Source organism: Peromyscus eremicus, chromosome 13 (assembly GCF_949786415.1).
Source record: "Peromyscus eremicus chromosome 13, PerEre_H2_v1, whole genome shotgun sequence".
NCBI classification, from domain to species: Eukaryota; Metazoa; Chordata; class Mammalia; order Rodentia; family Cricetidae; genus Peromyscus; species Peromyscus eremicus.
In genome coordinates, this window is record NC_081429.1 from 1,935,155 (window position 1) to 1,960,001 (window position 24,847).

A 24,847-nucleotide genomic window follows, 5' to 3' on the forward strand; every position below is an offset into this window, starting at 1 on the left:
CAGTGCAGACACACTCCAACGGCCCTCATCTTCCTTGCTTAGTAAATATGGAAATGAGCTTAAAGCGTTGTGAGCTGACCAAAAAAGATGCCCTTTGGTCTCCAGCCTGGGGAGTCTGGCTTATGTTTCCTGAATCCCAATAGTCAATTATCCTAAGGCTGAGAGAGTCTGGCATGTTAGGGGTGGCAAATCCCCAGCCTCCACCCCAATGCCCTGCAGCAGGGCATTACCTGTGAAGCCCATGACCTACAAAGGGAAGCCCCAGGAGGCAGGTTTTAGGGAGCAGGGGATACACAGAAGCAAGGGCTACTTCCCCTTCCAGATAGAGGGGGGCTGAAGAAGAGAGGACCCTAGTGACTTTTCTGGGAACCTAATAATAGTCCCCAAAAGAAGTTGTACCACTTTTTTTTCAGTCTATGGATAAGACTCAAAAAAGATCACCTGCCTAGTGACCAGGCCAGACCCCCAGATATCAGAAGACTCACTATGGGGAGGGGGCTACCTAGAGTTCTGGGTGCCTATATACCATCATGTGCCAATCCCAGTGCCCAGCAGGATACAATGCCCACTGGTGAGAGATACGCAGATTCCCAGAGAGGGAGACAGCAGGAGGAAGTGCGTAGGCAGTTGAACCGGAAAAGGGCCCAAGGGAAGTGAAGGGTAAAGGAAGGTCACAGAGCAGAGTAGGAAGGAAGGGCAGAGCACCAGGCAGGGCCCCTGGTCCTGGCTCCGGTCCCTTAAGGCTTTACAATGAGGGGATTATGCACTGAAAGGGGGCAAGAAGAAAGTAGTGGGGAGACAGGGAGCAAGTTCTGGGGAAGGAAAGAGGGGAGGGGAAAGAGAGGGGGAGAGAAGAAGAGAAGAGAAGAGGAGAGGAGAGGAGAGGAGAGGAGAGGAGAGGAGAGGAGAGGAAGGGAGGGGAAGGGAGGGGAGGGGAGGGGAGGAGAGGAGAGGAGAGGAAGGGAGGGGAAGGGAGGGGAGGGGAGGGGAGGAAGGGAGCCAGAAATTCTGCCTGCAGTACAGCTGTGCCCATTATAAAGATGTGAACACTAAGGCTCCTGCTGGAGTCTGGCATGGCCAGTGCTTGGTCTAGAACCAGAACGAAGCCCCTGTACAACCTAAGTCAGACTGTGTTGGGGCCTGACTTGGCCGGGGACATCACGAGTGGATCATTTTTTAGACTCCTCCGAGAGCTTGCTGGATGACTGCCCTCTGGAGTGGGTTGGGGGAGTCATCCTCTCCCACAGCCCATCCACATGTTGAGATGCCTGGGCTCAGGGATTTTCTGGGGTGAATATGGGCATCTGTGTTTGTGTCTGGACATCTCAGAGTAGAGTGGAGTTACAGCAGAAGGAATCATGGCAGTGTTGGTCTAGGACCTGGATTGCTAAGTCTCCTAGAAGGATAAGCCAGGTATGGCGATTTCCCAGTGCCACGCCTGTTCTCATTGGCCTGAGAACAGTGACATGGGGGGGTCTCTCAGTGAAGACACCTTCCGTTATCACTGGTCACAGCAGCATCCGGGCTTATCTGGGTCCTAGGGAGGCGCTAGAAAAGATGACAGCGATCACTTAGGGCTGCATATGGGACAGGCAAGGCTGTGGTATGAAGCGGGCAAATCCACATTTGCCTATATATGACCTGATGCAGTTTTTAGGGACTTCCATGAGCATAAGGACCCAGAAACTGCAAAGCAGCTCTGTCCTTCATGTGGAACCTGTGAGTTGACATATGCACCTGCCTGTAGGCACCAAGAAAACCCCAGAAAGGGAGAGAACCTGCAGAGGGGACCTGGAGGGACTTTGATTCCAGTAAGCATCAAGGGTTAGTGCAGGGGACACCCTCAGCAGAGATGACTGTGACTCGTCACGGCAGAAGGTTGTCAGAGTGAAAGCAAGAAGGCGTGTGTGCAGGGCAGATACTCAACTGCTGTCCCGTCCGAAGCTGGCAGTAAGAGGACCCGAATGTGTCTGAAGGCTTTGTCACAGACAGAGAGTAAACCTTTTCATCTGAGTTCTCTGGGCACAGGCCACTGTCGCAAATATCCCAGAGAAGATCCCACACCTGCCCTCATGATGACCAAAAATCCTTTTTGATGCATGCATGCATGGGACAGGACAGGCCCTGCACTGGGCCCTGCAGATGTGACAGAGAACCAAGAATCTGCCCCAGGCATCAAGGCAAGGTGAAGAATCCGAGTGCGCACAGCTCCCAGTGACAGAAGCAAGCAGCTTGGCTCCCTCCCTCCCTTCCAGGACAGGTTGCATCTGGCTCAGGGGCTCAGGCCTTGTTGATGTCCCTTTAAGGTAACAGGTAGACAGGACATGCAGTGTGCTGATGTGGGCAGAGGCTGGGTAGTTGAGCTCAAGTGTGTATGGGGGGTTGGGTGCCAAGTTCACAGGACAAAGAGAGGGTGAGTATGCTGCTGTGGTCTGAGGAAAAAACAGAAGGAGATTTAGGCAGATGCTGCTGGAGAGAGGATTTAGAGGCAAGTGCCAGAAGGGATCTTGGTTATTTCCTGTGCATTAAGAATAGACTCCCCCCTCAAAAAAAAAAAAAAAAATAGCCTTGAGCTAGGCAGTGGTGGCGCACGCCTTTTATCCCAGCATTCAGAGGACAGAGGCAGGCAGATCTCTGTGAGTTTGAGGCCAGCCTGGTCTACAGCACGAGTTCCAGGACTCCCAGAGCTGTTACACAGAGAAAACCTGCCTTGAAATAAAACCAAAGGGGGGGGGGGAGAATAGGGGGAGCGGGCTGGAGAGACAGCTCAGAGGTTAAGAGCACTGGCTGCTCTTCCAGAGGTCCTGAGTTCAATTCCCAGCAACCACATGGTGGCTCACAACCATCTATAATGAGATCTGGTGTGCTTTTCTGGGTAGAACACTGTATACGTAGTAAATGAATCTTTAAAAAAAAAAAAGTGGTGCATAGAAATATATGCAAGCAAAAAAATACCCATATAAATACACACAAAAAAATTAATTTAAAAAAAAGAATGGACTCCCCAGACAGGCAGGTGGCACATGCCTATAACCTCAGGACATGGTAGGCTGAGGCAGGAAGGGATGGAGATTTTTGGGTCAGTTTGGGCTACATAGCAAGCCCTTGACTTGAACGGGGGGAGAAAAAAAAGTCAAGAACAGACTCAGAGATGAAGGACTCCAATTCTTTGAAAAAACCAACGCAGTGAAAAGAAAAGAAATGGGTGAAGAGGAAGGAGAGAGGAATGGGCCATGTTGTTCAAAATGCAAAAAGTTTTATATAAGAATAGAAAGTTCTAACAGTCTATTGAACTGAATGGTGACAGTTGTTACCAATCATTTTATGGATTTGACAACCGCTAAGAGAAGATCTCAAATGTTTTCAACAGGAAAAAAATTAAGCATGTGAGTTGATGGCAATGTTAATTAGCTTGATTTGATCATTTCACGGTGTCACACATGTATCAAAACATGTCGTGCTCTGTAAATATACACGTCTGGCTCAGGGTGGGGCAGGTGGGCCTACGTGCTAGGCTAGGATGCTGGAGGGATGAGTGAGTGGGTGTGGGGACTAATGAGACAGGGCTGCCGAGAGCTGACGGTGGAGGAGGCTGAACCAAGTGTGTGGAAGAAGGGGTGTCGCGCAGGGCAGGCAAGTCCCCATCGCAGCCCCCACCTAGACCAAGCCAAGTGGGGATTAGACAGCAGCCGGAAAGACTGGTCTACCCAACCCCTCAGACCCGGAGACTCTGGCACAGAGCCAGCACGGCAGACACAGTGCGATTCTTTGGGACCCCACTGCCGCTCTTTGGGACACTCCTCCAAAGCAAGAGAAACATCTTAGTAATATCCTGTCCGCAAACCCCCAAAGCAGACAAGTATGTTCACAGGTTTGTGCCGAACCTGGGTCCCCACCAACCCTGTCCCGGGTTTTCACGTTTGAACTGAGTGTGGCTCAAAGTCCGCCCTCCATCCTTTAACACCGGTTCCCAGAGACCCCTTAGCTGCTGCTGCTTCGGCTGCAGCCAGGCAGAACACCCCGGTTTTCTAGCCGCTTCCTCTTGGCCTGAACCATGGTTATTTTGTGTTGTGGGTCTGTTTTATTGAGGTAGGTCCCTGTTGTTCTAGGAGTGTGAATAGGAAATGGGGTGCACAGGGTATAATTACTAATATCAGTGGCAGCAGACGACCTTGGCAGGAGCCAGACAAAGGCAGAACACTATTAGAAATGCTGAAGCAGCAAACCGCGAAAGGAAGCCAGCCAACCCGGAGCTCCCAGGCCAAGCCTAGGAATGTGACTGAAGAGCACACCGGCAATCTAGAAGATTGTATCCAAGCTGCAAATGTAATAAGGGATTTGGTTGTATTTTTAGCTGGAAGGGGAACAGAACCTATTTCATATGCCCTGCCCCCTGCCCAATAAAGCTGAGTCTCATGTTCAAACTGCTGCTGTGTTCAGCTTTAACTTGTTATCTCCAAGCCCTTTCTAAAGAAGCGTGAACAGGCTACAGGCGAAGCTTGCAGAAGCATCAACCCAGCCCTGAGCTGGCCTAGGCAAGAATTCTCTGCATTCCACCCAATAGGCACAGGAAGCGTGGGCTTCCTCTGTGCCAACACCCACCTCACCAGCTTCTGCTCCCCACCAGCATCTTCTGTCATCTCCCTGCTAGCCTGATCTGTGGCTCATCAAATGTTGGGCCTATCACCAGGGAATACAGGGGACCACAAAGTAATCTGACATCAACCTGCCGGTTCCTGACTCCCACCCCCAGGCTGCTAGGTAACTTTCCTCTGCTCCATAACCACCCTGCCCAAGAGAAGCAAGACAGACTAGAGAGCCTTTCATAACGCTTTTAATTACTGCAAAATAATTTTTAAAAATTGATTATCCAGATGCAATGGTACATGTCTGTAATTCACTTGGGAAGTAGAGGCAGGAGGATCAGTAGTTTTTGTTTTTGTTTTTCAAGACAGGGTTTCTCTGTGTAGTTTTGGTTCCTGTCCTGGATCTTGCTCTGTAGATCAGGCTGGCCTCGAACTCACAGAGCCTGGCTCTGCCTCCCGAGTGCTGGGATTAAAGGCATGTGCCACCGCTGCCCGTTGGGATCAATAGTTTTAAGGCCAGCCTGGGGCTACATCTGACTGTTTGAAAACACCAAGAAGAAGGAGGAAGAAATTTTTACAAAGTAAATTTTTTTTAAAAAGCACTGACAATAAGCCCCAAAGACAAGAAAACAATCTCCCATAATTTCCAACCTCACATGTCAAATAGAGCCCACTTTCCCTACCTGCCTTTGGGTTTAGTCTTTAAGTATGCAAATTTCACTTAAGAATACATACACACACACACACACACACACACACACACACACACACACACCCCTTCCACAGGTAATTATAGTAACCATTATCCAATTATAAATCATTTTGCTTCCCTCTGGGATTATTGTTTTAAAATGTATTCCTTGAAGGGGAAACCATTGTTTCCCCTTCTTACATACAAGAGTTCCTTTTTTGGAGGATGAAGAAGAATCTTCACCCAGTCCCTCTGCCTCCATCATCATTTCTCAAAGTGTGACCCAGGTACCCATGAGGGGTTCCTGGGACACTTTTAGGAGATCCACCAGGTTAAAACCATGTTCATGATAGTACTAAGGTAACATTAGGCTGTTCCACTCTCTTCTTCTTATGAGTGGGATTGTCCAAAGGCCACATGTGACATCACAACAGGTTCAATGAATGCTAACTTTTGTTTTGATTTGGAAATTATAATTTTTTTTTTTTTACTAAAAACTATTACTTGGGGCCTGGAGAAACGGCCGAGTGATTAAGAGCACGTGCTGTTCTTGCAAAGGAACCAAGGTTAGTTCCCAGCACCCACATGACAGCTCCAAACACCTACAACTCCAGTTCTGAAGGATCCGGATCATTTTTATGACTTCCGTGGGCATCAGGCACACAGGTAATGCACATGCATACATGCAGGCAAAACACTCCTACACATAAAACAAATAATTCTTTTTTTAATTAAAACTATTATTTATATAAATATCTAAAGTTTTCTGGTTTTGTTTCTAAGACAGAAATAAGGATAGATATAACCTGCATAAGGAAGGGTGTTAGGTATCCTTGACAATTTCCCACAGTTTAAGGGGTCAAGAGATCACACGGTTTGAGAGCCAATCTTGGGGGTGCTGTGGCAGAATGTGTGAAGACCGGGTTCACCGGGATGCATGCAGGGTTCCAGTTCACCGGGTTCACCGGGATGCATGCAGGGTCCCAGTTCACCGGGTTCACTGGGATGCATGCAGGGTCCCAGTTCACCAGGTTCACTGGGATGCATGCAGGGTCCTAGACAAGAAGCCAAGCAACTCCACACTGTGCTCTCCCGTCCTTGCTTGTATTTTTCTTCCTCTCTCTTGCCAGCTCAGTCTCTTGTTTTTCTTTTCCTCCCCCTTTGGTCTTTTAACTCTCATAACAAAAGCCACACAGATAACAAAACATTCCCTTCTTCCTCTGAACCAAATTGTTTTCTCACCACCAAACAGAAATTGGATGACATTTCAAATCATTTTCATGATTACTAACCCCATTCAAAATAAGTAATATGTATATTTTTAAACACCTCTCACACGTAATCAAAGTGGAAATGAAACAAAATTTCTTTTTCATACCAAGTTGGCAGAGATTTATCAAGTGGGTGCCTGCCAGCATTAAGCTGTGTGTGGTTTCCAGAAGGCAGTTTGACAGCTTGTACCGAGAGCCTTCTAAACAGCCTATGCCTTGACACAGAGGAGCACGCTTGCTCAGTACCAGTTAGAACTGCAGTCCTGAGACCTGAGAATCCGGTAACTCCCCACCCTTTCATCGGGCCCAGAGAAGACTGTTGGAGGACAGGCTGGGTTCCTGGACCCCAGACAGAGGAACTCTCACTGAAACCTGTGGATGCAGACAGCAGGCCATGGCCCATCGGGAGCGAAAAGCCTGTGGTGGGACCACAAGTTAGAATTACCCAGAGCTGCATCCTTGGTGCCTTCTCCAAGCCTTCAGTAATAACACAGAGACCCTTAAAGGTTCAGCCTAGAGACTGGAGAGATGGCTCAGCCTGTAAAGTCTATGTGCAAACAGAAAGATCTGAGTTCAGATCCTCAGGACCCTTGGGGAAAAAATGAGTATGGCAAAGCAGGGTCTGTATTCCCAGGACCAGGGAGGTAGAGAGACAGGAGGATTCCTAGGTCACCAGAGCTGGACCACTGACCCTCCACAGCCCCCTTGAGTACAGCCCTCTGCTTTCCCCCTCCATCCCTCTGTCCCTTCTCAGAGTCCCACAAACTCTACAGTTCACTGGCAGTCACAAACGTCATAGGCATTTCTGAAGTTTGGGAGCCACAGAGAGACAGGGAGTTCACATCGCAGAAGCATGTGCTTTGGGTTATCAGACAGGCATCTCCACTGCCAAATGACCCACGGCCTCCATGATCCTGTGAGTATCCTCAGACCTGACCCCAGCCCCTCACACGGCTAGCTCCTCTGACCTGCTGCCTTACCGGCCTTTTCTCCCTGTCCATTCACCTCTTTCAGAGCGGTGGAAGGCTCTGAGTTGTGGCCTGGGCTCAGTTTATACAACTTTTGGATTAAAAAATGCAGTTCAGCCAGGCAGTAGTGGTGCACACCTTTAATCCCAGCACTCGGGAGGCAAAGGCAGCTGATCTCTATGAGTTCAAGGCCAGCCTGGACTACAAAGTGAGTTCCAGGACAGCCAGAGCTGTTGTGACACAGAGAAATCCTGTCTTGAAAAACAACAGCACAACAAAAACACTGTTACATTTTTGTATAAAATAAATATCTGTTATGGCCAGCAGGAAAGCTAGACAGCTTCCTGTTCACCATCAGAAGAGAAGACTGCGAAGAAAGCGTAAAGAGGCAGGAGTGGCTGCGAGAGTCTGCACAAAACCTGGAAGACAGAGACCGGTTGTTCCCCAAGGGCTTCTGAAACTTCCTCCCCCAGGGGAATCCCAAGGAGAGTCATCAGCCCTGGAGGCCGCCTGGAAGAGCAAGTCATGTTAGCTGAGCTCATTCTGAGAACCTCAGCTTCCAAAGCTACCAACCCACTGGCTTCTGATCAACAGGGCTTTGTCTCAACACAAGCCAAGGTGCCCAGGAAGCCAAATCATAACCAGAAGGCTGTGAGGCAAGTTCCATGACTCAAGTGTTTCACAGACTCTGAGGTGCAGCCCCAAGCCCGCTGTGCCTCACAGACCTTCCTGAACTACTTTAGGCAGTCAAAACGTCCCTGCTTCGGACATCAGACAACCTGCGTGCATCTTCAGACCAGGTCCCCTAGCCTTAACTCTACCAGGGTGCAGCCTACGTGGGCAGCGCACTGTCCAGGACAGTCTTTAACAGTAAGTGTTTTTACAATAGCACACTGGCTGATTTTATGTCAACTTGACACAAACTAAAGTCTCAGAGAGGAGGGAATCTCAATTGAGAAAATGTCCCCACAACATCAGACTGTAGGCAAGCCAGGAAGGCATTTTCTTAATTAGAGATTGATGGTGGAGGGCCCAGCCCATTGTGGTGGAGCCATCCCTGGGCTGGTGGTCCTGGGTTCTATAAGAAAGCAGGCTGAGCAAGCCGTGGGAAGTAAGCCAGTAAACAGCACCCCTTCATGGCTCTGCATCAGCTCCTGCCTCCAGGTTCCCGCCCTGTGTGAGTTCCTGCCTTCACTGCTTTTGATGATGAACTGTTCTATGGAACTGTGAGTGAAATAAACCCTTTCCTTCCCAACTTGCTTTTGGTCATGGTATTTCATCACAGCAATAGTAACCCTAACTAACGGGTTGCTAACTAACTAATAGTAACTCTAACTGACAAATGGCATCCAAGCCTTTGTTCCAACCCTGGAACCACTTCGTCATCTGAGGGTAACTTCAATGAACACTCTCAGGATCCGCTTCCTGTTGGTGCCCTGGCTCCTGCCAGCTCTAGGTTCCTTTCTGAGAAGCAGACTTTTTCAGACGGCTACAAATACCCACTGCAATGGGGGTGGGGGGCTGCTTCTGTCATAGAAGGGCAGCTGGTGACAGGTGCCCAGAATAAAAAAAAAAAGAAAAAGAAAAAGGAAAGAAGACTGAGAGGAACAGAGTGAGATCTGAAGTAGAATAGCCAGAACCAAACAAATGCTGAAAGTGAGCTACACCTGCAGGAAGTGGCTCCCCTCCTTTTTTAGAACATGGAGATGACAGAAATGGCCTTTGCATCATGGCCCTGCTGTGGGGATCCAGTGAGGCGGTATAGAAAAGGCACACAGAGCACTGTCTGCGATTCAGCAGCACTTAATAAATATTCACTGGCTGGTTTCAATGTCAGCTTGCCACAGGTTAGAAGTACCTCAAGAACAGTCCTGATTGCTTCAACTGATGTGAGAAGACCCACCTCAAATGGGGGGGGGGGGGCTTCTGAGAGCAGCTCAGACTTCAAAAGGGCAAAGAGAGGGAAGATCATTCGTCTTTGTTCCCTGGATATCCCATCTTGCCCACATAACTTCTCTGAAATCAGAACCAGCATTTCTAAGCTTCTGTCACGGACCAAAGACCAGGAACTCCCCAGGAACCCTCCAGGTTTTCAATGCCAGACTGGGACTGCTAAAATGTCCTCCTCAAGGACTCAGCAATCAAGGGTTGTCAGCCTCTCCGGTATGGGGCAGTTCTTGTTACGATTTCAATATAAGCTGGCTTAATAAACTAGCCGGGCGGCGGTGGTGCACACCTTTAATCCCAGCACTCGGGAGGCAGAGCCAGGCGGATCTCTGTGAGTTCAAGGCCAGCCTGGTCTACAGAGCGAAATCCAGGACAGGCACCAAAACTACACAGAGAAACCCTGTCTCGAAAAACAAAACAAAAAACCACTATATATATTCATTCTATCAGTTCTGTTCCTCTAGGGAACCCTGACAGAAATACCTTGACAGATGTTTTTTTTTAAAAGCTTTAGTGCTTTTCAAGTTTCCAAAATACATTTGTATTGAAACTTCAGACTTGGAAAACATTGTATGCATAGCACACCACTCTTTCAAAACAACATTCAATTCCTGCATTCCTTTGCCATGAATCTGAAATGCCCAGGTGTGAAGTCTTCTCTCACCACCTTTTAGGCAATCCCCATCAAACAATTTGAATTGGCAGGTGAGAAGAAATATGGGGTATTTTTTTTGCCTTTTTTAATTAATAAATTAATTTAAAAATTAATTTTTTTTTTGTTTTTTGAGATGGAGTCTTGTTATATATCCCAAGCTATCCTGGAACTCACTATGTAGCCAGGTTGGTCATGAATTTGTGATCTCTCCTGCTTTAACCTGCCTAGAGCCATGTACTACTATGCCTGGTCACATGCTTCTCGCTGCAGCTGCCATTAGAGACAGAGTCATCTTTAGATTTCTCCTCTGTCTGTATCCCTTCATCATGTGACAGTCATTTCTCCCATCATCAAGAGCTGGTAACCTATCTCATTTCTCCTTTCCACAAAATGAGCATCTCTGTGTACTTTGAGTGGCAAGGAATTATTCCCAGCACACCAGTGGGATTAAGGGAGGTAATACAAACACTGTATGCTCTTTGTGATTTTGGGTTATTTCCTCAGAGGCGGCCCAGTAGATAGGTCTTGACTTCCTGCTTTCTGTGGTTCCCTAATGTGACAACCACTTTATAGCCTCACTATGAGTAGGTGCGACAGTTAATCAGATGATCTTAGAAAAGAGAGAGGAGAGAGAGAGAGAGAGAGAGAGAGAGAGAGAGAGAGAGAGAGAGAGAGAGGCTTTCACACAAACTCCATGTTTGGTACATATGTGAAATTCCCACAACTTGAACACAGGCTCTTTCTTGACACCCATTCTCTTTGTTCTGTTCTAGACAATTATCAGGTGTAAAATTAGTGGCATGTTAGCAGTGTCAGTATTCAGGAATCTATTAAACGCTAATGGGATATTCTTCCAACTATCAAGTAAACCAAGTATAATTCAAGTATAGAGAACATTACTCACCCCATGGTAGACCAGATAGCCATAAAGGAGATTCCTACAGGAAGTGTGGCCAGAAAGACTGGTGGCATCTTTAAACCAGAGGCTTCCCGATTCTCCGATTCTCCGAAAGGCAGAGGCGGGAAGGAAGCCCAAGGGGAGTCAGTGACAACTCTTTGCTAGCATTCATCTCAAGGTAAGGTTTCACTCCCAATTTTTTATCCTTTTAAAATTATTTTTCATTTGGTATGTATGATAGTTTGAAGATAATTGGTCCCCATAATCTCATAGGGAGATTATTAGGAGGTGGGCTTTGTTGGAGTGGCCTTGTTGGAGGAAGTGTGTCACTGTGGGGGCAGGCTTTGAGGTTTCCTATGCTCAGGATACAGTCCAGTGTGTCAGTCGACTTCCTATTGCCTGCAAGATGTAGGACTCTCAGCTATAACACCACATTTGCCTGCATGCTGCCATGCTCCCCATCATGATGATAATGGACTGACCCTCTGAAAGTGTGATCAAACCCCCTCAATTAAGTGTTTTCTTTATAAGAGTTGACATGGTCATGGTGTTTCTTCATAGTAATAAAAACTCTAAGACAGTGTGTGTGCCAGAGAGAGAGAGAAAGAGAGAGAGAGAGAGAGAGAGAGAGAGAGAGAGAGAGAGAGAGAGAGAGGTGGAACACATGCCATGGACTAGGTATGGAGGTCAGAGAACCACCTGAGGAATCAGTTCTCTCCCATCACCTTGTATACCCTGGGGATCACACTCGGTCCTCACACTCAGCAGCAAGTACACTCAGCCTCTGAACCATCTCCCCAAACTTTTTTGTATTCTTTTTTGTTTGTTTTTTAGGGTTTTGTTTTGTTTTGTTTTGTCTTGCTTTTTGAGACAGGATCATGTAGCCCTGACTGTCCTGGAACCTGCTATGTAGACCAGTCTGTCCTCGAACTCACAGAGATCAGACTGCCTCTGGGATTAAAGGCATGCACCACAGCACCCAGCTCTTTTTTTGTTGTTGTTATTTTTTAGATGTTAAACTTTCAGAAAAGATGAAAAATAAATAAGCACTCATTTACTTTTTATCAATTGTATGTGTGTGAATGCATGTATATAATATAATAATAATTACATATATAGTAACCAGAACACTATTACTCATCATGGCCCAGGAATTTACCATGGACATAACATTGGTGATTTTTTTCCTCTTTAGATGGGGTCTGACTTTGTAGCTCAATTAGCCTTGAACTCATTATGTAGCCAAAACTGGCCTCCAAGTCTTCCAGGCTCTGTCAGCCCAGAGCTAGGGTTATAGATATGTGCCACCATGCCCAGCCTGTGATTATATAATGTCACCACTCCTTCCTCATTTATTAGCCGAAGTCTTGGCTTTCAACTCTTATAAACCACATATGAAGCCCCAAAGACTCTTCCCCTGGAAGTACAACCTGCACATAGTGCAGAGAGGGATCATTCCTCCCCCAAAGCAGAAGTTGCCACATTCATGGTCTCCACTTCTCTCTCTCCACCCGATTCTGTCTCCCTCCGGCGGCCCTGTCTGTTCAATATGATATTCCTAGCACTGGGTTAAAGAGCTTCATGTACATCAGCTCACTTAGAGACTCCCGACTATCCTGAGGTAGAGCCTGTCAGTGTCAATTTAAGGGTGAGGAAATGAAAAACACAGAAAGGCAGCTTGCCCAAGGTCACTCAGTGAATGACAACCACAAGTTTGGACTCAGATCCCTTGACCTATGAGGTCACACTGCTGACCAGCCAGCCTCCTAAACCACTGAGTTACCCTTCTCATAGACACAGACGGTGACCACAGCAATCCTAATCAATCACTTACTCTTCATCCTCTCCCTGAGTTTTAGCCACACATAATTAAGAGATCAGAGAGGGTGACAAAGCAGTGATTTGAGGCTAGAGATCATCTTTGTCTCTCCATGTTTCCCTCCGTGGCCCACAGTGGGTGTCTACTGGGATGCTTTTTCAAAGAGCAAAGGCCGATTGGGAAGATTCCTAGATGTCAGCTTCAGGAGGCTCTTCCTGGGAGTCACCTGTCACTGTGAGAGCCAAGATCACAGGGTAACGGAGCTCATGTGCTAGAAAGCTCAGCTGAGCCATACATACAACCCCTGGGACAGCAAACCACACGGGCAAGAATCCGGTTCACAGATGGTCCGCTTTCCCACAGCTCCTCTCTTGAGCTGAGCCTACACTAGGAAACCATCAAAGTCACAGCTGAGCCCTGAGTATCAGATTGTTTACAAGGTCACAAGAAGACAGGGAAACACACAGGAAGCAACTGTTGAGGACGAGATAAAAATATGCTCAGTGGAATATAAAGAAGGGTAACCACCAGCCAGGAAGGTCAGATGCAGAATAGGTTGCTGGGGAATTCAAGAAATTTTGGTGGGAGGCTGAGGCAGGAGAGTCATGAATTTGAGACCATCCTTTGCTGTGTGTTGAAACTCTCATCACAGAATAATAGTAATAATAAAGAAAGAGAAGCAAACAAATAATTCTAGGAGGAAAGTCAAAGTCACGAACCAGACTATCACTGTTCTAGAGACTGCATAGAATTCTGGCCCTTTGAAATTTTCCACTATTTCATGTCCGTGTCTGTATCTGTATAACTTTCATCAGACAAAAGCAAAAATATCTTTGAAAAACTAAACGACATAGCAAGAAGACACTCTTATTATGAAACCATGTAGACTTCTAACTGAGAAAAAGCCATCACAAAAAAACAGTAAAAAGCCAGGAAGCCATGGGTTGCTTCCATCCTCAGAAGATAGAAATGAAGCAAATTGAAAACCCAAACATTCCCCCAGATTCTCTCGGAGAACTGAAGGGATAGAGAAGATCTGCTGATGGGCGGGCGACGGAATACCCACGCCTACGACTTACCAGGAGGAGAAGCCATCCTGGAGCCAGCGAGGACTGTCCGGAACTCTCACCTGGAAAGTGGTGAGTCGCTGGAGACCAGAGCAGGGCTAGTACTAGAGCTGCGGCCTGCTGGGATCCAAGCTTCGGCACTACACTTCCACGGCATTTACTCCAGAAGCCAGATCAGACCGGCTCTGAAGATGAGAGAAAATCCAGCGGCTTCAGGCAAGGGGGGGGGAAGTAACCCTTTCACAATAGGCCCCTGGAAAGTAGCAATTTTCAAAGTCCAGTACGTTCTGTGCTCCTAACCAAGGCCGGCCATGAAGGGACACTACTTGACTAGGGCCTTATCTTCCCAAGGGGGTCAGGGCAGAACCACGGCTCCAACCTCTTTGGCCTCCCAGTCTCACATCTGAGAGCAGAAAAAGAAAGGTCAAGAGCTGCTTCTGAAAGTCACATCTCAAGGGCCCAAGCTCCCTGAGAGTCATTAGAAAATTCCAGAATACTGCCTTGTGGTGTTGCTTCTCCTTGGGCCACTGTTGCAATGATAAAAAACTGGTAGCATCAATGATAGAGATTTATTCTCACAGCATTGGAGGCTGAGGGTCCAAAACCGAGACACTGTAAAGGCCACATTCTCTGCAGGAATCCCTTGCCTCTTCCTGGGTCCTGGTGGTCTTGACCTTCTGTAGCATTCCTTGGCTTTTACCATAGCAGAAACACAATTTTACCTCTACCCTTGTGATAGTTAATGTTAATTGTCAACCTGACAGGATCTGGATTCACCCTGGAGATGAGCCTCTGGGCATGCCTGTGAGGTGTGAGGTTAGCCTCTGGGCATGCCTGGGAGGGATCATCTTGATTGGGCTAACGAAGGTGGGGAGAGTCAACCTGAGAGTGTGTGGCCTCTTTCCCAGGTTTGTGTCTGAGACTTCACACAAGAAGAGAGAGCTGAGTAGCAGCGCTCACCACTCCTCTCCCTGACGGGAGACCCAGTCTGAGCCGGTGCTTCTGTCCTCTGCGGCCTTCACTTTCCTGCCAAACGGAAAGCCAAAATCAACCCCTCCTCCCTCCAGTCGCTTTTGTCAGGATAACTTATCACAGCCCACAGAAAAGTGACTGACGCAGTTCAGCGTTTTCAGCTGAGCCCAAGATTTAAACTAAAGCAGGTGACTGACAGAGAAATGACCTGCAGATGCTTTAATAATATTGTGTGACACCAGAGCCCACAGAAGGAAATTGTCTAGGTCCATTTGGTGCTGATAACAAATACCACAGACTGGGTAACAGTTAGAGTGTCCAAATTTATTTCTTATAGTTCTGGAGGCTGGGAAGTCCAAGGTTTGATTCGATTGTAGTCTGCATCCAAGATGGTCCCCTGAGTGTCAGGACTTAACATAACATGAGCAGCAAAAGAAGCTCCTCCCCAAACCTCTTCCACATTGGCATTGATCAGTCCGTGAGGGCCGCCCTTAGGACCCAAGCATGACCCATTAGGTCCCACCTCTTAACACTGATGCTGCACTAGACATTCAAATCCCAACACATGAATTTGGGGGACACTGTCAAACCACAGCAGAACTGAAGACCCAAAGAAGCAATTAGACATAAACAGTCATATACTGAGTTGGACCAAGAATAAATAGTAAATTGCCCAAATATGATTAGGCTGAATGAAAATGAGGATATGACCGCTCCTAGGTACGGTTGAGGAGAAGGGTCTTAGTGAAGACATGGGGGAGGGTTCAGTCGAGGCATCTGGAAGGGTCCACACTGAACCGGGTCATAAGAGGAAAGAGGCTGGGAGAGCAAGAGAAGAGAAGAGAGGGCAAGCTGGCCAAGAGAGGAGCCGTGGACCAAAGGCCTAAGAGAACCAAGAGACCAAGATGACTATGTGGCCAAAATGGCTGGGTTATATAGGAAATAGAGAAGCTGGGGGAAGAGAAGCAATCTAACCCCTGGGCTGGAGAGGTTTAGGGCAGGGGGCAGGTGAGAAGGGCTGGGAAGAGCCACAGGTACTGTGGGAGAGCTGGCCTGCTCTACTTTGATATGCTAATAGTCACCTCAGTTAGCCATTTGTCCCAGGTTTCTTTGTTGTAGTCAAAGAGGCTTGAGCTAAGAGTTAATTGGGTGTGGTGGTGGCAGCTGCAGAGGCTGCCACCCAGCCCTTGGGAGACAGAGGCAGGTAGATCTCAGTGATTTTGAGGCCAGCCTGGTCTACAAAGCAAGTTCCAGGACAGCCAGGACTGTTAAACAGAGAAACTCTGTCTCGGAAAAAAAGTTAATTGGTTGGAAAAGCAAGGAGGCAGATAAGGTTGGCTGAACAAGATTTGTTTGTACAGAATTTTCTCAGCTGTGGCTTTTTATCCTTGATATAAGAATGCTGCTTTGCTCCTGATAGGGGGAGGGCACTGTCCATGCAAGGGAGGCAGCTTTTATTTCTTGTTTTCAGAAGAAAGAATGGGAAGGCCAAATCATCTTTCGTTACCTTGTTCTTTCCAAGGGCTTCGTACTAAGTAGAATCCTTTTGTCAAGGTAGTAGCACACAGTGGGGTGTCATGTCCTAAGTCCCTTCAGTTCTGTATCTCTGTTTCTGTGTGTTTTCCTAAGATACACCACTGGGAGTAGACTCGCGGTCCACTGACAGAGCACTTGACTACACCCAGAGCCGGCTCAGCAGCTCACGAAACACGGTAGCATATGACTGTGATCCTAGCCATCAAGAGATGGAGGCAGAAAGCTCAGAAATTCAGGGTCCTCATGAGTTTAAGACCAGCTTGGACTATATGAAACCCTGTCTCAACGCGCATGTTTGGATTTTAGGGCCCTCCCTATATGATCTTCTTACTAGAAATTTTGGGGAGTTTCACCAGAGTCACCATATAATACCAAAGAAACTGGGGGGCCCTCTTGGAGTTCTTAGTCTTATTATAAAGAATTAAGGACAGACTCAAACAGGAGCTTGAGGACAGGTTCACTAGAGTTTAAAAGAATCCCAAGGCAGGCAAATTAAAAATCATGGCAGTTGCTTGATGGAGAAGAAAGGGGGAGGGGAAGCCACGCTGTTTGAGCTAAGCTGCTGTGGAAGTCAACCAACCACATGGCAGACAAGCAGACATAGCAAGGAGGGAGTTTGAGTTTTAGAGAAAGAGCAAGGATGCTCAAAGCATGCCTCTTCCCCCTAAATAAGCAAGCATTTTTAGGCTCTGGCCAGCATTTAAAAGAGAAAGACAAAAAAAGAAAAAGAAAAGAAAACAAAAGAAAAGTTACACTTTTCTGAGTCAGGACTCAGACAGACTTAGCAAAATTTCATGGCAGCTCATAGGGGACTGAGCTGGGAGGTAGGAATGCTGGGAAAGAAAAGATTGTCTCATTAGTGGGTTAATTATTCCTCCTACTTCTTTAGCATAGTTTAAGGTGAACATGCCTTAAAGGTGGTCTCTTAACCAGGTGTTGACCTGCCTAACTGGAGTGGTGAGTCTCCACCTGGGCCAGAGATTCCATTCTCTTGGAAAGAAAGATGTAGTTTTCCCTGAATGGGCCTTTCATGCTGCTGTGGCATCCTTCTCTTAACTCATCTCATCCTAACTAATAACAGGGTCTATACATGTAAAGACCCTGTTCCCAAATAAGCTCCCAGTCTGAGGTTCCAGGTGAGATACATTCTGGTTGTGCTTCAGTATGATAAAAGCACATTCTCTGCTTCCGGGTGGAGACACATTGTTGCCTCCCTTAAGAGCTCACCCAGCTGTGTCAGTCACCTGCTTAAGGGTCCACTCTTTAGGAAGGTGGATTCACCTTAAGCCGTGCTAAAGAGGTAAGAGGAATAATTAATCCTCTGATGAGTTGTAGGTTTCTGCCAATGAAAAAGGGCAGATCAGACCAGATTAAAAACAAGTAAATGAGCCCGGTGGTGGTGGTGGCAGCGGCGGCGGCGCAGCACGCCTTTAATCCCAGCACTCGGGAGGCAGAGGCAGGTGGATCTCTGTGAGTTCAAGGCCAGCCTGGTCTACAGAGTGAGATCCAGGACAGGCACCAAAACTACACAGAAAAACTCTGTCTCGAAAAACCAAAAAAAACCAAACCAAAACAAAACAAAACAAAAAAAAACCAGGTAAATGTAGGTTTATTGGGTGTTGCTCCTGGATGGATTCACCAGTCAAAGATGCGGGCCAAAGAAGTCAAGCACCTAGGCAAAGGCAGGGAGGTTTTATAGCTCTTGGGTGAGGGGTGATGACATGTCAGCCAGGAGCTAGGACTGTGCCCAGGTATAATCAAAAGCTATGCCTCTGGGCGGGCACTTGGTGGACTGGCCATGTAAGAAATGCAGACCTGGGCTTTTGGTGCCATTCCTTTGTTCAGAGTTTTCTCAGTGTGGATAGGGTTGGGGGAAGTAGGGCAGATGAGGTTTCCAGCTTGTGCCAGGGCAAGCAGGGGTTCCAACCAAACAATGTGATCATGGATTTTTCCTTTCCAGAACTCCCATGTCCCAGCATAATCACTATAGCTGCCATGAGATACTTTTTTTTAAAATTTTTTGCCAAATGTCGTTTATTGAAGGAGGGAGGAGGTCTTAAATACAGGCTTACAGCACAATGGGAGAACCCCAGAGGGCAGAAGTTCAATACTGATGTTTTACAATCTTGCATCTAAGCTGTTAACGCCCATTATGCAGGATACACAGACAAGGAATTTCCCTTAAGCATTCAGGAGGGTGGAACCCTCAGGGAATTAGCATAGGGAGGATATCAAGGTCAAGGTCAGCAAGCAAGGCAACAGTTACCCAAAACGGGGGCCAGAACCCTACAGGTCCCCCTTTCACTAGAATATGAGCTTCTTACTTAGGTTGCGTGGGACGTCAGCAGGTCACTTTACCCATCATGGAGACACCTGCCCAGGCCACACAGGCGCTCTGTCTTAGGTTGGTGAGTGCCCCCCAGGCATTACCTGTCTCTGAATACTCATCATACAAGCTCAAGCGTGTGTGAGCTACAGCCATGAGATACTTTTAAGTGTGTCCTTCTTTTTGAGTCCTGACTCACAAAGACAGAACTCCCTTTTTCTTCTCTTCTTTCAGATGCTGACCAGAGCCTCAGTATGATTTTTCTGGTGCTCTGGGGTTTTGGATTTTTTTTTTCACTCTTTCTCTAATGCTCCCCTCCCTGCCACTTGGCTGCTTGTCTACCATGCAGCTGATCTCCATGCTGGCTTAACTCTGGTGGCATAGCTTTTTCTCTTGCATGACTCTTGCTTTCTATTTGTGGTGGTTTGAATATGAGTGGCCTGCATAGGCTCATATGTTTGAACACTTAGTCATCCGAGAGTGGCACTACTTGGGAGGGATTAAGAGGTATGGCCTTGTTGGAGGAAGTGTGTCACTGGGAGGGAGGTGGTTGAGGTATCTAAGTTCACACTAGTCCCAATGTCTCTTCCTGCTTCCTGTAGAACAGGATGTAGGACTCTCAGCTCCTTCTCCATCATGTCCACCTGCATGCCACCCTGCTCCCCACCATGACAATAATGAACTAGACCTCTAAAACTGTAAGCTATCCCTAATTAAATGCTTTCCTTTATAAGAGTTGCCATGGTCATGGTGTCTCTTCACATCAACAGAACACTAAGACACTATTTAAATCTAAAACTTGTACCAAGACCTCAAATGTGGACTGGTGGGGCTACTGGACCTCTTTGTTCCTCTATCCTAATATCACATTGAATAAATCTTTCTCTGCTTTTCATTTTTACTTCACTTCTTTAATTGGCTTATTGAGGACCAATGTCAAAGCCTGACTTGTAACAGTTATCAAGTCCCAGTGTCTTCCCTTCACGACTTTGGTAACAAAGTTTCCCCAAAGTCTCATGTATAGAAGTTTCTTTTGCCTACTTGCAGAACTTTTGGAGGTGATAGAAAAATCAGGAGGTGAAGCAGCATAGAAGAATTTATACCACCGAGGGTGTGTCTTTGAAAGGGATCCTGGGGCTAGGCAAGATGGCTGATCAGGTAAAGGCACTCGCTGACAAGCCTAAGGGCCTGAGTTTGATCCCTGAGATCCGCATGGTGGAAGCAAAGAACCAGCTTGAGCAATCCAGCCTCTGATTCCACTCATGTGCCACGGCCCCTGTGCCACCCCGCCTTCCATCATACATACAAAATAATAGATAAAATGTTCTGTTTAAAGTGGGAGGATGTTGGAATCCTGTTTCCTTCCTTCCTTTCCATTCCCCTACCTCTTTTTTTTTTTTTCTTTCCTAGCACCTTGAGGTGAACAACTTCTTCTGCTCCATGTTCTCACCACAGGCACTGAAGTGCCTGGGCCAACCATGAACTGAAGCCTCGGAAACAGTGAGCCAAAATCAGTATTTCCCCCTTTAAGTAAGATATTTTGTCACAGCAAAGAAAAGCTGGGTAACAAATCTGTTAACCTTGAAAAAAAAATCTATGGTTAAAATCACCCAGCCATGCAGGAAATCACCTTGCATACATCCCTACCTCCACCCCATCCCCAACTCCCACCCCATCCTCATCCCTCACTCCCATCCCCACCCCTCCACCTCACCCCCATCCTCACCCCTCATTTCTACCCAATCCCCCACTTCCACATTCCCATCCCTCCACCACATTCCCTTATCCTGTTCCCCAATCCTTACCCACTGCCTCATTCCCCCACTCCAACCTCCATCCCCATCCTCCACCACCTTCCATCCCCCCACTGCCTACCTTATCCCCTGCTCCCACCTATCCCCTTTCCCTACTCATTATCCACCTCCAACCCACGTAAATGCTTGCGAAGCACCTTGGATTTGAAGGACTGTCTGTGGAGAACTTGAGGGTGAGATATGCAGAGTCTGATTTGATTTTTGGCCATAGTGGGAACCAAGATGCATGTGACTTTTTACAGGAAGTGGTAATTCTTACCTTGGGGGACCTCAAGGCCTGAGCTCACCAGCCCTGGAAGCCCAAATAGAGCTATAGAATGGTTTACTGAAAAAGTCCCTTGAGGGTCTTGTGGTCAGAAGGCTGCTCTCCCCATTAACGTGGCTTCTGTCAAGATACCTGGAGTTGCAAGCTTCGGCCAGATTATGCCGACCACATTAAGTATTTTCACAAGAGCGCTAAAGGTCACCTGTCTCCATGATCACTTCACACTCCTCACTTCAGTAAACAATACCCCCCACCTCTGTGTCTCTTTACTCCATAACAGATGAGTAGGGTCTGTTTGCATTACTCTATCCTTTCAAAGTCCAGTTTTAGCTTTTGAATCTGCTAAACATATGTGTGGTTCTGAAGTGAAATGGAGACGAGATATACAAGCCTCATCGCCCTGCCTCCACCTCCCACCACGTTTCTCTTTTGTATCTGTGTGCCTCTTTTCACATAACTGACACCCCCACACACTCTGATTTTTCTCTTTTCAATATCAAGTTCAGTATTTCCTCCTTTGCTTCTTACCCTAAACTTTGTTATCCACCGACAACCCCCTACTACTCACTTTCTTCCCTTCTTGTGCTAGAACATTTTTCCTTCACGTGGAACCCTCCTGTGGTTGGTTTCTGTGGAATCTACCGATGCTGGGTAGATATGCCTTGTTGCTGGGCTATGGGGAATATGGAGCTCCTTCTGGATCCACTACATCCTCCTGATCCTGAAGGTTATGAGAAAGTGCAGGACAAGGTTCCAAGTGGGAGTGAGATTATCCTGCAGTCAGCCCTCCTGCCTGTCTGTTAGGGCAACCGCAGCTTTGGAGGTATCTTTTGGGGGAGAGATTTTGGCATTGGCAGACTATGAAATGCTGCAAGCCAAGAGCTGACTTCTGTGCCTTCTGCTGATCACAGTACATGATTTTAGTCTGCGTGTGGCAACTCACACCTGTAATCCCAGCACTTGGAACACTGGGGCAGGAGGATCAGAAGCTCAAAGCCATTTCTGGCTACATAGTGAGACTATATCTCAAAGAAAACAATGGGGTGCTTGGGACTGGAGACTGGAGTCGTGGCTCAGCAGTTAAGAGCACTCCCTGCAGGCCAGGCGGTGGTGGCGCACGCCTTTAATCCCAGCACTCGGGAGGCAGAGCCAGGCGGATCTCTGTGAGTTCAAGGCCAGCCTGGGATACCAAGTGAGTTCCAGGAAAGGCACAAAGCTACACAGAGAAACCCTGTCTCGAAAAACCAAAAAAAAAAAAAAAAAAAAGAGCACTCCCTGCTCTTGCAGTGAATTCTGTTCCCAGAACCTACATGGTGAGTCACAATCCTCTGAAACTCCAGTTCCAGAGGATCTGATACCCTCTTTTGATCCAGGCACAGAGAAAGCGCATACTCTTTAAACATTGAGGCAAAATTCATGCAACATAAAATGTCCATTTTGATCACTTTAAAGTATACGTTCAGTAACTTTAGGACATTCACTAGGTTGTGTATGTGTTATGAGAAACCTTATTCCCGATTATCAATCCCTTCTCATTTCCCTTCCTCAGCCCCAGCAGCCATGGAACTGCTTCATGTCTGTGGATTTGCCCATTCTGGATGCCTCATGTATATAGAATTATATAGATGCCTCATGTATATACAATACAGATCCTTTTGTGGCTGGCTTCTCTTCAAAATTTATCCATTCCCAGCACCACTGAGTACTGGTTTCCTTTTTAGGATTAAATATCTGTCATATGGGTGTTCTGTAGCCTATTCGTCCATCCACCAGCTGATGGACATGTGGGCATCTTCCACAATTTAGTCTGTTCTTGTGAACAATGCTGCTCAGATGCTCAGATGCAAATCTTTGTTTGAGTGCCCGTACTCACTCTTTGAGAGTGTTCCTAGGAATGAGCGAACAGATCTTATGGTAACTGTTTACACATTTTCTTTTGGAGAACACTGGAGAGCAAAGCTTGAGCCATGCACACAGTAAGCATGTGTCCTAGCATGTTTTCCTAGCAGAACTGTTCCCTCACCGGCCACATCATTTTACACCACCAGCAGCCAATGTATGAGTATTGCAGTTTCTCCACCTGCTCATTGAACATCTTCTTTTTGAGATAAGGTCTCTCAATATAGGCGAGGCTTTCCTGGAACTTAGAATGCTCCTGGCTTTGCCTCCCTGGTGCTGGCTTGCCTGCGTGCCTGCCTTCTTTCCTTCCTTCCTTCCTTCCTTCCTTTTGATTGCAGCCATCCTAACGGGTATGAAGAGACCGAAACTTCTTTCCGCCCAGGCTGGAGATGTCCTCCCTTTTGTCTTCTGAGGCTGCAGTGAAACTTCCAGTCTCCTGCAAAGGAGATGTCTCTGTTACTGTTTTACTAACTTGGTGACTAGAGAGGCTCGTGACTACAGGCTGGAATCCTGTTGCGTGCTGAGTGTGGTTTTGGCTGATGGTAGAGCCCGAACACAGCGCTGCCCTACTGATATTATACTGAACTGAAACCCACACCAATCCAGGAATCAATTGAAGAACTCTGATTGCACACAATGGGTTTGTTCTGAGGATATCTGGTGTGTAGTAGATTTACTGACACCACTCATCATTCTGAAACTCTTTTCTGCACGATATAGCATAACACACACACACACACACACACACACACACACACACACACACCTTCTTTACTGGAAAAGAGTAGAGGACACTAGCAGCAAGTAAAAGTTAGAGGAAAAACCCTACAATGTTAAATTTGAGGTGGAGAGACCAATTTGAACTCATGACTAGAAACAGAATGATTTCCGAGTTCTGTCCACTGAAGGGTACAGAAGCTCTGACAAGCTGGTAACCATGGCATGGGTGCCCCTGAGTCCTATACACCTTAGCACTACAGAAACCAAGGCTCCTTGAAACAGTGATTGATCCTAGGTTTGGGGCTAAGGATGTATGTCACACACCTAGCATACCATGTCTGACCCAGAAAGTAACACAGGACTCAAAGATAAATGTGATCTTGCCAAACTGATTCAGGAGCTGACCTCAGGCTGCTCTAAGGTGGGACAGTTGGAACATCAAAATGAACAAGGACAACCAGGCATTACACACATGCCTAACACTCTCAGAGGCAAGATGTGATCAAATTCTCAGCACTGAAGTTACAGATGATTCTGAACTAACCCAGGTCTTCTGCAAGAGCAGCAAGTGCTCTTAGCCACCAACTCATCTCCCCAGCTCCCTGATTATTATTTAATTGGAATTCTTGCAGAAACAAAATAACCAACTAGATGTAAGAGGAATGAAACTTCATTCTGTAGCCCCCAGTATTTTCTCCAGTCAAGTGTCATCAGTTACAGGGGGAACCTGGCCCCCCACTGACCCTTTCACCCTGGGAGGATCCCATTTTGATTATGAACAAGAATGGAGCAAGGCTTGGTGATCAAGTTCATACCAGCAGCCTATCTCACATTATTTAATCTCGATCTGACGCAATGAGTGAACCGATGCCCCAAATCCTAAGGCCAGATTCTGCACTAATAACCATGTTAATAGAGACGTGTCTACAACTAATGCAGACTCTTCCAAAAAGGGAAAGTCACAAAAACAAGCAAGAAGCAGCAATAACAAGGCAAGGGAAGATCTAATTTAGATTAAAGACACAATGGCTAAACATCACACAAGAATCTTGATTACATCCTGCGCAGGGTTTGAAAAAAAAAAAAGATCCCGCTGTAAAAGACGTCTGGGGGAAATCTGCAGAGCCCCAGATGCAGATGGTATGCTGCTATGGCTTCGATCGCAGCATTGTGGTTTCATGACAGGATGACCTTATTAGGAGATGTTGATAGATTTGGACGTGAGGTATCAAGATGTCAGCAGTTTGCTTGCCGATTGGAGAGAGAGAGAGAGGAGAGAGGGGGAACAATATGTTAACAGTTACGGAATAAGTAAGTCCTTGTACTCTTCTTCAAATCTACAGGCTTGAATTTTCAAACTGGAAGTCCTGGGGGTGGGTGGGAATGGCAAAGCACACAGAGAATGCTGTCATA

The 24,847-nt window shown here is 46.9% G+C and overlaps 1 protein-coding gene across 1 annotated transcript in view; it reads right to left on the reverse strand.

The window, feature by feature from the left end:
• Positions 1-14,303, reverse strand: part of Gpr55 (G protein-coupled receptor 55) — a 50,627-nt gene extending 36,324 nt beyond the window's left edge. The window contains exon 1 of the mRNA XM_059278471.1: positions 13,915-14,303. Coding sequence (XP_059134454.1) covers positions 13,915-13,930 — 16 coding nt within the window. The 5' untranslated portion in view covers positions 13,931-14,303. The remainder of the gene's footprint in view (positions 1-13,914) is intronic.
• Between the last annotated feature and the right edge of the window lie 10,544 nt (positions 14,304-24,847).